Source organism: Zonotrichia leucophrys, chromosome 11 (genome assembly GCF_028769735.1).
Source record: "Zonotrichia leucophrys gambelii isolate GWCS_2022_RI chromosome 11, RI_Zleu_2.0, whole genome shotgun sequence".
NCBI classification, from domain to species: Eukaryota; Metazoa; Chordata; class Aves; order Passeriformes; family Passerellidae; genus Zonotrichia; species Zonotrichia leucophrys.
In genome coordinates this window covers 15,930,778-15,946,389 of record NC_088181.1, presented here as the reverse complement: position 1 = coordinate 15,946,389, position 15,612 = coordinate 15,930,778, and the positions used below count along the sequence as shown (strand labels likewise).

Genomic DNA, 15,612 nt, shown 5'->3' with positions numbered 1-15,612 from the left:
CTAAAGCCTGTTTTCCTTAATCAGATTAACTTCCTCTGCAGTATTTTGCAATTTTACACCCAGAAGGTCTCTTTGAGGAAATCTACAGTTACTGTATGACATGTTTAATTACTTTTGGAGAGTTCTTAAAATGCACTTCTTATTTTAAGCATTGGAACCAAATTAGTGACTTGATGATCTCCATCTGAGGTTATTACTCTGCCTGAAGAAACAGTGCTTGGAGTGAAGCCTCTCTGGGTTCTGTGTACTCTTCCTAAATTATTCAGATTTAACAGTTGCTGGGACTGCAGCTGAAACTTTTTATGGTAAAACCTAGTTGTTTGTCTAGATTTAAAAAACCCAAACAAACTAGCCCCCAAATACCTAGAATTACACCACCTTAGTTGTGTTCTAATGTTACTTCAACAAAAGGATCCTGCTTGGATAAGTTTCATTTTTGTAATGTTTGTGGATGGTAGGGCTATGAGGACAAGGGGTTGTCATATGAAGGAGTTTCTGCATCTGAAATAAATAAAGTTTTCCCCCAGAGAAATTAGGAGCTCATAAAAATTGCAGGAGGTCAGTGCATTGTTGATTACAGACTGAACACAGCTGACCACCAGATGTTAAAAACCAGCTCTGGACCCAGGGGCAGGGCTTGAGCTGAGTTTGTGGATGGCCAGCCAAGAAGGGTTTTTTATCAGAAGAAATGTGTCATTTTAATGAACAATTAGTAGCAGTGAAGGATGCTTTTATTATCACCCAGTTCAGTGAGGGGAGGATCCTCAAGTCTGTATTGGAACAACTCCCACTTGTGCACGATGCAAAGTTGCTCCATGTCACGGATTCTCCTGGTATCCCTGCTCAGAGTGGGGCTGGACTGGGGTTCACGCTAACTCAGGACGTGCCTAAGGCAGGGATCTGGGCTGCAGGTCTTGGTGTTCATCACCTGCTCTCCTAAGTCTCTGGAGGAATGGGAATTAGCAGCTCCTGTCCCAAACCCCATCCTGCCACTTAGGCAGCTTCTTGATTGCAGGTGAGGGGAATTTAAGTTGTTCTCAGCCTCCAGGGGAAATGCAGCAAAGCTCACTGAGATTACCTCGGTTAATCTCATGATTATGCACAATGCCACATGCTGGACAGCTAAAGAAGTCTATGGGGAAGTGCTGATTCCACACCTCTGTCACTGATGGCTCCTGTTACCATGAACAGTATTAGCAATACAAATAATTATTCGTATGCTCTAATGAATTCTGTCTCCCTCCACCTGTCTGCATTCTGCTTTGGCTTGTAAATCAGTCCAGGGACACAACCTTTGGTTGTAGGGAGGCGAAGGATGCTGGGGACAGGACTTGTTCATTGCAGGTGGCACAAAGATTCTGATCACTGAATGCCATTAACTGCTGGCATTGGCAGCTTTGTGCCAGAGGCTGTGGCACAATTCCCAGACAGCATTTACTGCAGCTGAGCTGGGAGGGAATTAGTGACTTTTTTGGGAGTAAGTAGTTTTTGGCTTTTACAATTGTGCCACTGCCATGTAACATAATTAGGCATTATTCCAGAGACTGGTAAAATTTTATCAGAAACCACAGTACATTTTTGAACTACTACTGCAGAAAGATTTCTTTAACATGCTGTTTGTGAATAACATGCTGTTTCTTACATCTTCTGCCACACTTGTGGGATCAGTGTCCAGTCACGGTAAGACACTTTGGATCTGAATTTCAGAACAAAAGCTGGGGGGTTTCTGTCATGTTTATTTAGCTTTAGGATGAAATCAGACTCGATTCTGAGCGTGCCCGCAGCAGTGCAGAGTGCACAGGTGTTCCTCAGGCTTCCTCGGGTGCATGGCAGGTGCCAGAGCTGGCAGAACCCCCAACTCTTCAGGTGCTCACAGCGGACAGACTGACTCGCCATCCTTCCTTCTCTATTCCCACCGGAACACGAACTGTGGGACCTACAGAGAGTATTAACTCGCTGTGTCCCGTCTCTCCCCGCAGGACGCCTACAACATGGCAGAGCTGCAGGTGTCCATCCAAGGCAGCCCGGCGTACTCCGCGCACAGGAGGAAGGAGCCGCCGGCCGCCGTGAGGGCGCGGCGCGGGCCCGCGGGGGGCGCGGCGCTGGGCCGGGCGCTGCCCGCGCTGCTGAGGGAGGCCGAGAGCCGCGCCCCGGGCCCGCCGCAGGATTCGCTGCGCGTCTTCTGCACCGAGGGCGCCGGCTCCAGCGCCGGCAGCCTCAGCTCCCTCAGCTCCCTCAGCTCCGCGGGGCTGGGCGGCGGCGCCGGCGAGGACATCCACGAGTGGGGACCCAAGTTCGAGAAACTGAGAGAGCTGTACTCGCACAGAGAGGCGGGAGACTTGTAGCTCCCCAAGGCTGCTCTTTGCAGGTCTGGAAGCAGAGGTGAGGCCCGGTTTTCTATATTCCTGCTCTGTATTACCTCCACCCGGCCTTTTTATCTTGGTACAACAGGGGTTCATATTCTCACTAAGGAGGCACATTGGTTTTTTTATACTCCTGCTCTGTATTTCCCACACCCGGCCTTTTTTCCTTGTTACAACGGATTCAGATTCCCACTAAGGAGGCACATTGGTTTTTTTATACTCCTGCTCTGTATTTCCCACACCTGGCCTTTTTTCCTTGTTACAACAGGAATTCAGATTCCCACTAAGGAGGCACATTGGGCAGCAAAGGTGGGTAGGAGCTCACCTTGGCACATGCTGGACTTCAGCATTTTGGTGTATAAGCCTACTGGGAGGAATAAAGAGAGAATCTAGAGTATGCAGTTATTCACATACTGTGGTTAAGAAGTACAGGTCTTTTATATCACTGAAGTAATGCAGGACTCTTGAGGGATCCAGTGCACACGGCCTGAGGTGAGCTGGAGCTGAGGGAAGCATGCTGGATGTGCTGTCTGGTGCTTTGACAGTTATTTGAAGAAAAAACCACTTTGTCTTTTTCTCATATAATGAAGTCCATGGTGTATTATATCCCTCTTTGTTTCCCACAGTGCCCAGTGACAGCCCTGCTCACTGATCACAGTGCAGCTGCCAGTCCAGGGGTACAGGAAGGGAAAGAAGCAGAAGGATAACTGGAACTTCACTTACACTGTGCTGAAATCCCTTTATGCTGCCATACAAAGGCAGAAACTGGATTTAGGCATAACACAAGAACCCAGCTGCTTACAACTACATAATTTTCCTAAGGAAAAGGCCAGGTGTGCTGGCTACATGCCTCAAAGGGGGCTGGTCAGGAATTTCAGTAGCAAACACCACAGTACATCACAATCTCTCATTCCTAGTGAGCTGCTAAACTGAGCCTAAACCAGCCTGAACTGTGCCATTTGCATCTACAACTGTGTCCCTCATGTTTCCTTAAATTTCTTTTGATAGAATCATTGCAGGACATATCTGAGGACAGAGAAACATGGGGGAAAACTAACAGCAGTAGCAGGGGGTGGAATTTTATGCTCTAAATGAATCAGTCCCTTTTAGAAACCATTTAATGTCCAGCTGCTATGACTGATTTTTCTTAAACTTGACAATATTTGGAAAAGGTGCCACTAAATTAATTTTGATTTCTTTTTTTTAAATTGACACCACTTGTACAGATAAATGGAGTACAATGCAGCAAAACCTAAATCTTAAGCTGTGCTATTTCTTCAGTGTATCATATGTGTATTATATCTATTATAATATGTAAACTATATGTAATATGTACATTATATATTATGAGCTAATAATAGGAATATATCCTAGTTTCTAATAATGTTTCATTAAAACAAAGCATGAAACAATGTACTGTAACAGCCACTGAAACTGCTTTGCTCAGTAGCTTGTTTTGGGAGGTCTGGCTTTTATTTTTATACATCTATTAAAACCCCTAAGTAGGTGAATGCTGTGTGCAGGCCAGCTCAGTTTGCATGTTTCCCAAATGTTCACACAGTACCTTGTTCTCATGTGCACTTGTGCCACTCTCTGGAAAAGCCTGAGTGCACCATTAAGCACTGTTACACACTGCAGGTGCTGGGCATTGTCCTTTGGAAAACCTAAATCCAGTTTTTACTCACACCCAATGGTTTTGGTTCACAGACAGTACAGTCTTTGTGATTTTGTGATTTTACTGACACATTTATTTGCCTGGGAGGAAACCTTGGCTGAAACATCTTGCAGTGTTCACCAGGCCAGTCTGCCAGCTCCTGTATTCCATCATCTCAGCAGTCACAAACAGGGTATGGTAAATAAACTAAATATATATAATATGCACAAAAATCTGTTCTTTCCTGAAGCAGCAGTAAGTTTGTCTTCATACCTTGTGTTGTTCCCATACCTATGGACATGCTGGTGCTTTGGCTGGTTTTAATTTAATTTAGCCTGTAAGCTCCTTGGGGCCAACACTGTCTTTATTTGCCTGTGGAGTGTCCTGCCTATCTCAGGCACCATATAAATAATAAACCAGCCTTCTGTCCTGGGTGTCTGTGCCTTGTTTGTGTTTAAGGATCACTGAAGGGTGGACTCTGCTGAATTATTTCTCTCTCAGTTGTGATCAGATGTGAGTCATGGGTGCTGTGCTGCCTGAAAAGCTTCTGCTGGTGGGCTCAGGATCCAGTTACCCACCCAAAAACCACTTTGGGTTTTCCCAGGGGAAGGAGCCTCACCAGAGCTCTTCCTCCACCCCTGAGGAACTGGGTGAGAGTGACAACAAGCACAAGTGGTGCCCAGGGGCCCTAAAGGTGACAAACATGGGGCACACAGAGCACAGAGATGTTCAGGTGGCTCAGTGCTGTTCCAGATGTTGCTGCCCTGCTCTGTAACCAAACATGGAAACAGCCCCAGAGCCTCGGGGCTGCCTCTGCACTGTGAGCCCCACCTTGCACAGAACATGAGACTGAAACAAAGGGCAGGAAACATTTCCCAACTCCTCCAGGAGCCCGTGTCGATACAATCTCAGTAATAGGACACACTCATTTGCAGCTGTCATGCCCTATTAAAGCCTACTCTTCCTCTTTCCAGAGATAACTAATTAGTTCACTTAATTTATCTGTTTTAATTTGCATGCTGCTCTTTTAATTACTGTGCAATTGCTGAAATCATATCCTCACTTGTTCTGCATTTGCACAGGCACACACAAATATTTCAGTGCCCCTGCAGGAAGGCTTATCCCAGCACTGCCCTGGCTCCCAGGGAGAACAGCTGGCTTTCACAGAAAGCTCTGGGTCAGGGGGGAAGGAAAAATATTGAATAAAAAAACCCCATTGGGTCCCTAGGTAGTGGGATTTGCAGTAATCTAGTACTTTTATTAATCTTCTTCCATGTTCTTTACAGACTTTAAACATATAGTAAGAACATTTTATTTAGCATAAAATGTTTGTAAAGGTCTGAAATTTAAATAATCATGTGGATATTAGTATTTAATCTGGCTGCCTGTCAACTACATTAATCTTGGTGTTCTTCCCCTGTTAAAATAACATTCCAAGTACATAACATGGAGCCAAGCCATAGGAAAGCTGATTGCCCTGAGGGCTGACCTACTGACCAGCAGGTTTAGGAGGGAAAACAGGGCTCTAAAGAAGCAGGATTAGGTGGGCAGAAGAAAGTTGAGCATTTTCTTAATTACAAGAATGCTAAAACCCATGGCCATCTCCTGGGGATTTCCAGGAGGAGGTTCCCTGGAGCACAGAATCCCCTCTCGTGTGGCTCACATCCCATCAATTACATGAATCTCTAATTAATGCTGGTGACAAACTCCCCCCAGCCTGTACATGGGCAGTTTTATCTCCAGCCCTGCACATCCTGCAGCTCCTGCCACAAGAGTCACGTCAGGACATCCTCCTGCACATACAGAACTTGAAATGTGCTCTGCACCCCCAAAAAATGCACCTTTCTGTTCATTAAAAATATTAAACCTGAGCTACAGTGTGGAAACAAGCAGGTCCCTGGTGGTCAAAGCATTTCATGTATGATTTTACAGTGATATAATACACATAATAAAGAAAGAAATAATATTTATTTACATGGATATACTGCCTCAGTCTACTGACCTTACTGGAGCTGACATGCATGGGGTGATGACTGATAAAAATCATGGCTGTACCTTTAGCTTCTAACAAAGGAAGCCCAGCAAGCTGTTAAAACACAAAGGTGATTTCAAAAGTCAGTGCTATACACAATATAATGAGCTTGAAAAGCCAAAACTTGCTTGGGAAAAATATTTTGCTTTCCTCCATATGGACTGAAACAAAGCTGATTTCCAAACCAGGTCTTACTCAGCCCATGCCAACATATAAACAAGCAAAAAAAGTGACTTTCAAATTACACAATTTATTTAGTATACAATAATCATTACATCTCTTTACAACAACATATTATAAAATAACTATGTTAGATCCCACCAGCAGAACACTGAAACAAGAAATTAAAATACACTTCTGGATCTCAAAGGCTTTTCTCTCCTAAAAAAGCCCTGGCTCCTTGATAGCATTTTGTCTCTGCAATCTAAAAGCAGTAATCGGTACCACAGTGGCACTGAGCACACACACAGAGTCCTTGTGGCCAGCAAGGAGCAGCCAGGAGGAGCCTGGGGAGCCTCAGGAATGGAGGTGCAGCTTCTGCCCAGGCCTGGCTCAGCAGGGCAGGGAGGAGCTGGCACCTGCCCTCTTGGATTTGCTGTCTGGATGCTGCACTGCAGTCCCTGGAGTAACCCTTGGTGTCAAACCTTTCTGGTTATCTCTCATAATGCATCTTTCTGTATCAAAAACCCCAAACAAACCAGACTGCACTTGGTAGTGTCCATGAAAATTTCTCCTTTGGCAATATTAGAAACTGCATTTTTGAAAGAAGTTTGTTTAAAAATAATGACTGTTCTAGTCAGGATTTCTTAGTCTCAGCTGTTACTAGAAGTAAATTGTGAAGACAAGAGGCCATCAGTGGGCCTGGGAATCCCTCCCCTCCACCAAAGGGAAGTCCCTGCACCTCTGCAGAGAGATCCAGCCTTACAGCCCAGACATCCTTCACCTCCTGTGTGCTTGTTTTCTGCTACTGAAGGCACTCACTGAGGGATTCACTGACCCAGGCTTGCAGCAAGAACCATGCATCATTACAGGCCTAATTAAAGTTTTAATACTGATTAAAATGTTTTATTATTGTATTATGTTAAACTGCAGTGGTCTCCAACCTCATTAAAGGATACAGGCTAGGAATTAGTCAGGAGTTTCAGCTGCTCAGTGTAACAACCCAGCTCCTGTCAGTATGTGATTTACCACAGCCTCCTGTGCCACAGAGAAAGGCAGAAGGATGTTGAACATTGTTTAATGAGTATTTACTGAATATAAAATTGTTTGAGCATGTGACATAACCATCTCCATCTCTTTGGTAATTTACCTTGGTACAGCTGAAAGGGAAAACACTTAAATCATTTGGAATTGGAGCCCAGCTCAGTTGTGACAGCTAATCTCATTACACATCTTGATTAAATTAAATGGGGAGTGTGCTATCTGTAGCACTTTAAGTTTCCCATCATTAGAAATTAATTGCAGTGGTAATTACTATAACTGAGTTATTTGCACAGGCCACAAACAGTCTTATAGGTGTTCAAATGTTAATTCAACCTGGGCCTAGAGGCACTTGATTATTACAATTCTGTTTTTCTTAACAAACAAATGAGCCTAGTGGATGTCTAATTCAAGATGGAGAGGCTTCCAAATTTGATTTTTGATTTCAATCTAAAACCAAAGCAGTGCTAAAAACACAGCAAAAGTTATATGGTACCTTCAGAACATTTAGAAATCCAATACAAAGCACAAAGTTCAGGCTGGTAAAAAGACAAAGAGTACAAACAAACCACAAAATTCTCAGCATTGAGGTTTGGCTTCACTTAATCTTCCACATCATTTTAAAATACTGGTAGTCTCTGTTTTAGGCTAAAGAAAAAGGACACAGTGATTTTGTGCTAAAATATAGAGCTTTGTGTCTGAAATAATACAAAACAAAGCTCTACTCTCTCAATGTATTTGAAATACTGGTTTCCTGCTGCTTTAGAGATGAGTTTTTCTTTTGCCCAATTTTGCTATCCTAGTGGGATTCATACAAGGAGAAAAAGGATCCCCTGTAGCTCAGAAAGTATATACAGGAAAGTGTTCTGAGAATCCAAACTGAGAAATTTGGATTTTTGTTTGTTCTGAGTATTTTACAAGGATACAAACATGCAACATGTATCAAGCATGCTCCAGCCTTTTTTCTCACTAAAAATACATAACACTCCGTCATTAAACACTTAATGTTATAAACCAGTTCGTTTCTGATCACTAAAAATGCTGGACCAAAGATTATTTTTCTTCAAAATTGTTTCCTTAATCCACACTCACTGATTCTGCAATCACACTCACAAAATTGGAAACTCATATCCACATACATTCCCAAAGAATTCAGAAAAGAGGCACTGAAAGAGCACAGGGATCTGTCAAAAAGGATCGGACTGTAAGACAAAATTTCATTTTGTGACTATGTTTAGGATTCACAAAGGCAATGCTTACTCAGGGCTGCTCTCACTGAATTTCTACCAATTGAGAGGAAAATCTGAACTGCTGAGCAGATTCACAGGCTGGCACTCAGCAGTGCTCCTACTGCTGCCCTTGTCTTCCAATCAGTTAAACTGGGAAACAATTACAACCTAAATATTCTGAGGGTCAGAATTTAAATCAAAATGGTCCCTACTAGCATTTATTTATGAAAATGTTGGCAACATCAATAATGTTATCAAAATTAAACTGTCTTAAAAAAGAATCACAGTAATTAAACAAAAAACCATTGGTGAAAAATGTCTTACAAATGTAACCTGTTTGTAAACTTCATCTGCATTTCCTAATGTGGTCCTAGCAGTGAAATACTGAACTTGAAGTCATGGTTGGAAATGTTATTTATGCTTGGCAAGTTTGTAAACGTGGAATGTTTTGTTCTGAAACACTCTGGTGAAGTGCATGGTGTAAGAGGGAAGGTTTTTTTTAATTTCCTCACAGAAGCGAGGATACAACGAAGGTTTCAAATCAGGTTCGTTGTCTCCCAAGCCATCCATGATCTGCAATGAAATGGAACAGATGGGTGAAATTTCTTCAGCCAACTCACAGTTCCAGGCAATAACAAGTTCATAAAAACCTTCACAATACATTCACTGGGTCAGGCTGGCCGGGTTTGTTCACAGTATGAAACAAGTGGGAGGAAGAAAACAGCTTTAAAGCAGTAAGACTTGTCTTTGTCAGGGGTCCAGGTCTGCTTGGCCTTGTGCAGCCCCAGAACTGCCTGAGAGCTCCCCTGACACTGAGTGGTACCAGAACCACACCTCGGGGAACTGAAGCTCTGAAGTGATTTACTGAAGGGAGGCTGCTCTGCTTGTGTGCTCCTCACTGCACCTCCTCAGGAAGTGATTTCTTACCCTGCCCAGGCTGAGATTCCCCCTTTTATTCCCAAATACCCTTAAGAGCAAGCAGTGTGAATCTGGCCATTTCTAACGACCCCAGCAGGTTTTCCTTCCCACAGTGCTTCTCTCAGGAGCTGTGTTTCAGAGGCAGGCCAAGCTCTGCTTTGTCCCTGGCTCAGTGTGTCACACTCACGTGGCCGTTGGCGACGTCGAGCAGGTCGCGCAGGCGGCAGCCGCGGCTGTGGCGCCTCTCGAAGCAGATGCTGTCCTCCAGGATCACGTAGTCCGTGCCAAAGGAGCGCAGGATGCCGTGCACCTCCCCCGGAGAGCGCTTGGCATAGATCTGGTAGATCTGTAAACAGGGGAGCTCAGCTCCAGCACACACAGCGCACACACACAGCACAGCACACACCGCACACACAGCACACACACAGCACACACACACACAGCACAGCACACACACAGCACACACAGCACAGCACACGCAGCACACACACACACAGCACACACACACAGCACAGCACACGCAGCACACACAGCACAGCACACACAGCACAGCACACACAGCACACAGCACAGCACACAGCACAGCACACACACACACAGCACAGCACACACACAGCACACACAGCACAGCACACACACACAGCACAGCACACACACACAGCGCACACACACACAGCACACACAGCACAGCACACACACACAGCACACACACACAGCACACACACAGCACACACACACAGCACACACAGCACAGCACACACACACAGCACAGCACACACAGCACACACACACACAGCACACACAGCACAGCACACACACACAGCACAGCACACACACACAGCACACACACAGCACACACACACAGCACACACAGCACAGCACACACACACAGCACAGCACACACAGCACAGCACACACAGCACACACACACAGCACACACACACAGCACAGCACACACACACAGCACAGCACACACAGCACACACACACAGCACACACACGCAGCACACACAGCACAGCACAGCACCCCTCACTGCTGCTCTGTTTCCTCTGAGCTCTGTCTTGAGCCAAGCAAAGAACTGCGAGTGATAAACTTACAGTGGTCAGAGGGGTCTTAGGATGAGGGAACAGATGAGGATTTGACTCCATATTTCAGAAGGCTTGATTTATGATTTTATGATATATATTACATTAAAACTATACTAAAAGAATAGAGAAAAGGTTTTATCTCAGAAGGCTAGCTAAGCTAAGAATGGAAAGAGAAAGAATGATAACAAGGCAGCTGTCTCAGACTCTCTATCCGAGCCAGCTGACTGTGATTGGCCATTAATTAGAAACAACCCCATGAGACCAATCCCAGATGCACCTGTTGCATCCCACAGCAGCAGATAATCATTGTTTACATTTGTTCCTGAGGCTTCTCAGCTTCTCAGGAGGAAAAAATCCTTAAGAAAGGATTTCCATGAAAAGATGTCTGCGACAAGAAACCATGTGAATTAAATATTATAGAAATAACCTACAAATGTTTTATCCAGTAAAATCTCCATGTGGAGATGTGTGTTATGGCAAGGATGCTGCTGGCTACACATCACAGGATGGTGCTGTCAGGCTTTGAGAACGTCTCAAGTGCAGAGGAGGGTAGGTGGAAACAGTCTCCCAGCAGGGTGGTTTCTATATCAAATGCTTGTGCTGCTCTGGCAACTGAAGGGAGTATCAGGGAATGCTCCATGTGGGTTTAACAGCCCAAGTGGGCACCAGGATCTACTGATGCCACAGTAGCCAAAGCAGTGCCCTTGGGGCTAGCTGGGCACAGAGCTGCTCAGACACTCAGCAGCTGCCAGAAGTGACTCAGGAGATCCCAAAGCAGTTAAATCCTGGGCCTGTGCCTGACTGTGAGTTATCCGTGAGTAAAGCACACGATGCCTTTTGCAGCGTGCCACGAGGACATTGCTGTTTGCTGGAGTGCAGTCAGTGACATGGGCAAGGATTACTGTAAAAAATCAGAAATCTCTTACCTGCTTTGTTCTCTCTCTCAGATTCTTATCCTCATAGTGGGGATGGTTGGTTAAGGTCCGTCCAGTGCACAGTTTGACTCCTGCCAACAGCTGCATGCTCCCAGCAAACACTGCTGTGTTGGGAGTGTTTGACCTAAACAAATGTTGATAAGTCTGAGGAAGTCTCTGCAGGGGCATTTTTGCAATGCTTGGGACAGATCAGAAGGAAAAAAAAGACTGCAAAAGTATTTTTCTGCTTCTCCTCCATTCAGGGAGCAAACTGTTCAAGCAACTGTTTTCTTCAAATGCCAAGTGGATAAATTATGATAATACTCAACTGCAAATAAAAAATTTACTAAGCACTATGAGGAAATCTAAGGAAAACATGATCCTAACAGTTTCAAACTATTTTTGTATTTCATATCTATCTCAGGTTCATAAAGCCTCTGAATATTTATAGGTTTCTATTTTCTAATTCTTTTAATATTTCAAGAAACTTATTTTGACTTAAGTTTCAGTCTGATATATATAAGGTAGTTTACATAAAATGAATTATTTAATCTGAATGATAAAACTTTCTGTTCTTGTCCTGGCATTCACCATTTACTTGGAACAAAAACTTTGTTCCATGAGACATTACTCTTCCTATTCTGACATCCCAGTTGCAAAACAGCTGGGGCAGGGGGAAGCAGAAGATGCCAGAACAGTGCCATCACTTTCTGTTACTGTAACCTTTGAAATTCCAAATAGCAGCCCTGGTATCTCAAGTACCAATAATGAAAATAATTATTTTTGCTCACCTTCTTCCCAACAAGTTTACAATCTAAAATATTTGCAAAGACACAACAGAAGGGCAGAGCAAAAGGAAAGAGTAAAAATGCCAGGCCATGGACACTCCTGTAATCAGGCTAATTGGAACTGGCCAGAGTATGCTGAAGTGTCTTCTAGTGCTTGGCAGGCACATAACCATGCAAGGGTCTGGGAAGACTAAACCAACAGAAAGCAGCACACATTTAATCAACTAAAATGGAATTAGAATGTGAATAGGTGCCTAACATCCCCATGCACACACTGAAGTACTGCAGTAACTGTGACACTTTGGGGTGCACTTCAGGGAGCCTTGGAAACTGCACTACACACTCAGTCATCTTTAAGCTCCATGATCAGCTTGAAAATGTTGAGACAAGGATTAAATTTTATTATCGCCTTTCAAGAGATTATGCTTAGCAAATGAATTAATAATTACAAACCCTTCCAAAAAATCTTGCACTGGTACATTAATCTCATCTAGGAAGGCCAGAGATACTATTTTAATAGGTCAATTTAACTTTCCTGATAGACCAGTCCTTCAGCACTTTATAAAACCAATTTCATTTTAAAGCCTGAAAATATTTAATCTCTTAAGAAATTATTTATTACTTAAAATATTCAAAGCCACAAGTGTCCTGAAGTGCGTGTTCCATTAAAATAAATTAATTCCTGTTAGAATTTAGTACTATGCAAATGGGATGGCCCTGACAGGCTGTCAGGCAGGATTTCCCTGGAGCTGTGGGAAAGCACAAGTGTGCAGGACTAAGCTGCAAAGGACACGGGCTGGACTCACAGAGGGACTGGGAGAGAGAGCTCAGACACCCAAATAAAAATGATGATGCTTAAAGCAGCTTCAACATGTTCCTCTGTTTATGCCTGGGCCAGGCAACTTCTAATGTGACAAGTAGGTTTCTGTGCTTGTTCAAGATTAGTTCAAATTTTAAAACCTGACTGGCCTTACCAAGGCAACCCAGCTCTTTTGATTGCAGATTTGCATTATAATGGGCTCTGTAGCAGACTCAAACTTTCTTAAACCCACTCACACAGCCCCTCCCAACAAGGACCAGAGGCAAAACCACAGGATAAAAATCAAACAAACAAAAAAGCAAAACCACCCTGAAGGCTCTTTTCTTTAAAACAAAAGCCAAAGGGTGATAGTGCCCTTTATTAATAACCTACTGGTAAAAATGCTTGTCAAAAATGTAGAATCACAGAACACAGTGAGTTGGAGGGGACCCCCAGGGCTCATCCAGTCCAGCCCCTGTCCCTGCAGACCCCCAGCAATGCTCCCTGTCCATCCCTGGTGTCCAAACCCTCCTGGAGCTCTGGATCAGGGCTGTGCCCATTCCCTGGCAGTGCCAGCACCTCTGGGGAAGCAGAACCTTTCCTGATCTCCAACCCAACCCTGCAGAGATTGGAGCTGCAGCCCCCAGTGAATCTCCCCTCAGAAAATGGATCATGCAGAGGATTCAGGGCTCCGTGCCTCCCCTTTCCAAGAGCATTCACTCCTGCCCAGAAGGGGTGAAATACAGCTGAGTTGCATTCTTTACTAGACAGAAAATTTTGCCAGCACTTCCTGCTCTCCCTATCCCTTGAAGACAGTCAAGTGACCCTTGCTTGCTTTTCAAACAACTGCCTTAAGTGCTTTGGTCTGGGGTGGAGTTTAAAATCTGGTGTTCCAGGTAAAGGCAGATGTTTCCCTGAGATTTACAGGTCTGAAGTCCCAGGAAATGATTCTCCTTCAGCCACATCACTGTCCCTGTTTCACTGGCCAGCTCAGGTGTTCCAGAGCAGCTACTGGAACCCCTCTTTCCCTGTGCTGCAGTGGCACTGCCCGGAGCACCAGGGCTGGATTTCAGTGCCCAGGGCAGAGAGCTGGGAGATGACCCTGGGAGGTGACACAGAGCCCCAGGCAGTGTCTGCCCTGACCAATTCCCTGCCCAGGAGCTCTTGTGGGTGCCCCTGCTGAGTTCTGGGGACACAGGAGCCTGAGGAGCATTCCCAGGGCCAGCAGGGCTCCTGCAAGCCAGGGATGCTCCTGCCTCCTGCAGGGCTCTGCAGCCAGGGCACCTCCTGTGCTGCAAACCCTGAATGACACTTCTCTATTACTCTAAAACCAAACCATTTTTACAACTGTCTCAGCAAATTATGTATAAAATGAAAGGATAATTTGTTTTTATAGCTCTCTGCCAAGCTCCATACCACACTGCCCAACCTGCAAACAATTTATTCTCTAGGAAATGTCACTAAATAATGACAAGGACTTACAGGTCAAACTGATTTACATTATATAATTTAAATGCCATTCCAAGCAGACCTGATGGCATTTTGAACAAATAATCTCATTTATTTTTGAAGCTCTAAGCTTTCAACAAGTTAATTACAGCTGAGCTAATGGGTAAACTAAGCACTATATTATAGTGTAGGAACCTTTTTTTTACCTTACACTTCAGAATTTAGAGAATTATATAAATACGAAAGAATAACTCATTAAAAATAAAAGGGTTTTACAGGAAGTACTTGCACAGGCTCTGAAAGTGATAGTAATTATTTCTCTTAAAATACTGAAGAATTATTGTGAGCTGGTTTTAGGAAGCACTAAGGAAGAAATGGCCAACATTGCAATTACAGGTTACATCACCAGAAATAAAATGGCTATTTCTAGTAGAAATCCTCCAGACTTGAACCCTGCAGTTGACTTTCAAAGCCATAAAATCTAACAAGTCACAGATTATTCCTTTACTAGTGCCTGAGTATGGTATGAATCAACAAAGTGAAAGGATTTGAGAAAAGGAGATTCTAAAGACTATGCCATGATAGATTTTTCTTTTTCTTTAAAAGAAAATCTTTTTATTTGTAGAATGCAATATTAAAACATCACAGATTTAGCTGCAGATGATAGGCAGTAAAGCATATTCAGGCATACTGTCATGGTTCTTTTTTTTCCCTCTGGTTTGGAAAGACTGAAAATTGCAAAAATGGAAAACGACAGTCACAAAGAAAGAGCAACAAGATGTGAATCCCAGCTTCAATTTTATGCATGCAGATTATGCTCACATAAAGGAGTGCACCTACACAGCTGCTATAAACCTACTTCTCAGCACTCTCAGGTTCATGCCTGAAATTTACTCACATGTCTGTCCAACAAAAGCCCAAGAATTTAAGAACAATAATTAAAAAATAAAAGTATAATATTGCCTTTAAAGTCTGGAACATGAGTTGATTTCAGTGTGATTACCCTTGAAAATCAGGAATGTAAGTAATAGAGTTAAACTTTAGAGCTGGCTTGAAATTAAAATATAGCCATTAATATAAATTAGTATAAATTACTAAGAAAGAACTGCCATTGAAACATGGGTGTTTTATTTGCATAACCTGAGGAAGTTTTTGGAAATTTGTGGGTTTTCCACTAA

At 43.7% G+C, this 15,612-nt stretch overlaps 2 protein-coding genes across 6 annotated transcripts in view; one reads left to right on the top strand and one right to left on the bottom strand.

Moving 5' to 3' along the window:
• Nucleotides 1-4,445, top strand: part of LOC135452699 (neural-cadherin-like) — a 59,724-nt gene extending 55,279 nt beyond the window's left edge. The window contains exons 33-34 of one of the 2 annotated variants that reach the window (XM_064723058.1): nt 1,980-2,382; nt 2,990-4,445. In XM_064723058.1, the coding sequence (XP_064579128.1) occupies nt 1,980-2,345 (366 nt within the window). In that variant the 3' untranslated portion in view covers nt 2,346-2,382; nt 2,990-4,445. Of the gene's footprint in view, nt 1-1,979 lie in introns of both variants that reach the window. The other variant, XM_064723057.1, reaches the window with a different exon arrangement.
• A 1,834-nt stretch (nt 4,446-6,279) lies between these two features.
• Nucleotides 6,280-15,612, bottom strand: part of DPY19L3 (dpy-19 like C-mannosyltransferase 3) — a 35,652-nt gene continuing 26,319 nt past the window's right edge. For all 4 annotated transcript variants that reach the window (XM_064722970.1, XM_064722972.1, XM_064722968.1 and 1 more), the window contains 3 exons: nt 11,411-11,543; nt 9,584-9,742; nt 6,280-9,051 (listed from right to left, as the gene is read on the bottom strand). In XM_064722970.1, coding sequence (XP_064579040.1) covers nt 8,890-9,051; nt 9,584-9,742; nt 11,411-11,543 — 454 coding nt within the window. In that variant the 3' untranslated portion in view covers nt 6,280-8,889. The remainder of the gene's footprint in view (nt 9,052-9,583; nt 9,743-11,410; nt 11,544-15,612) is intronic.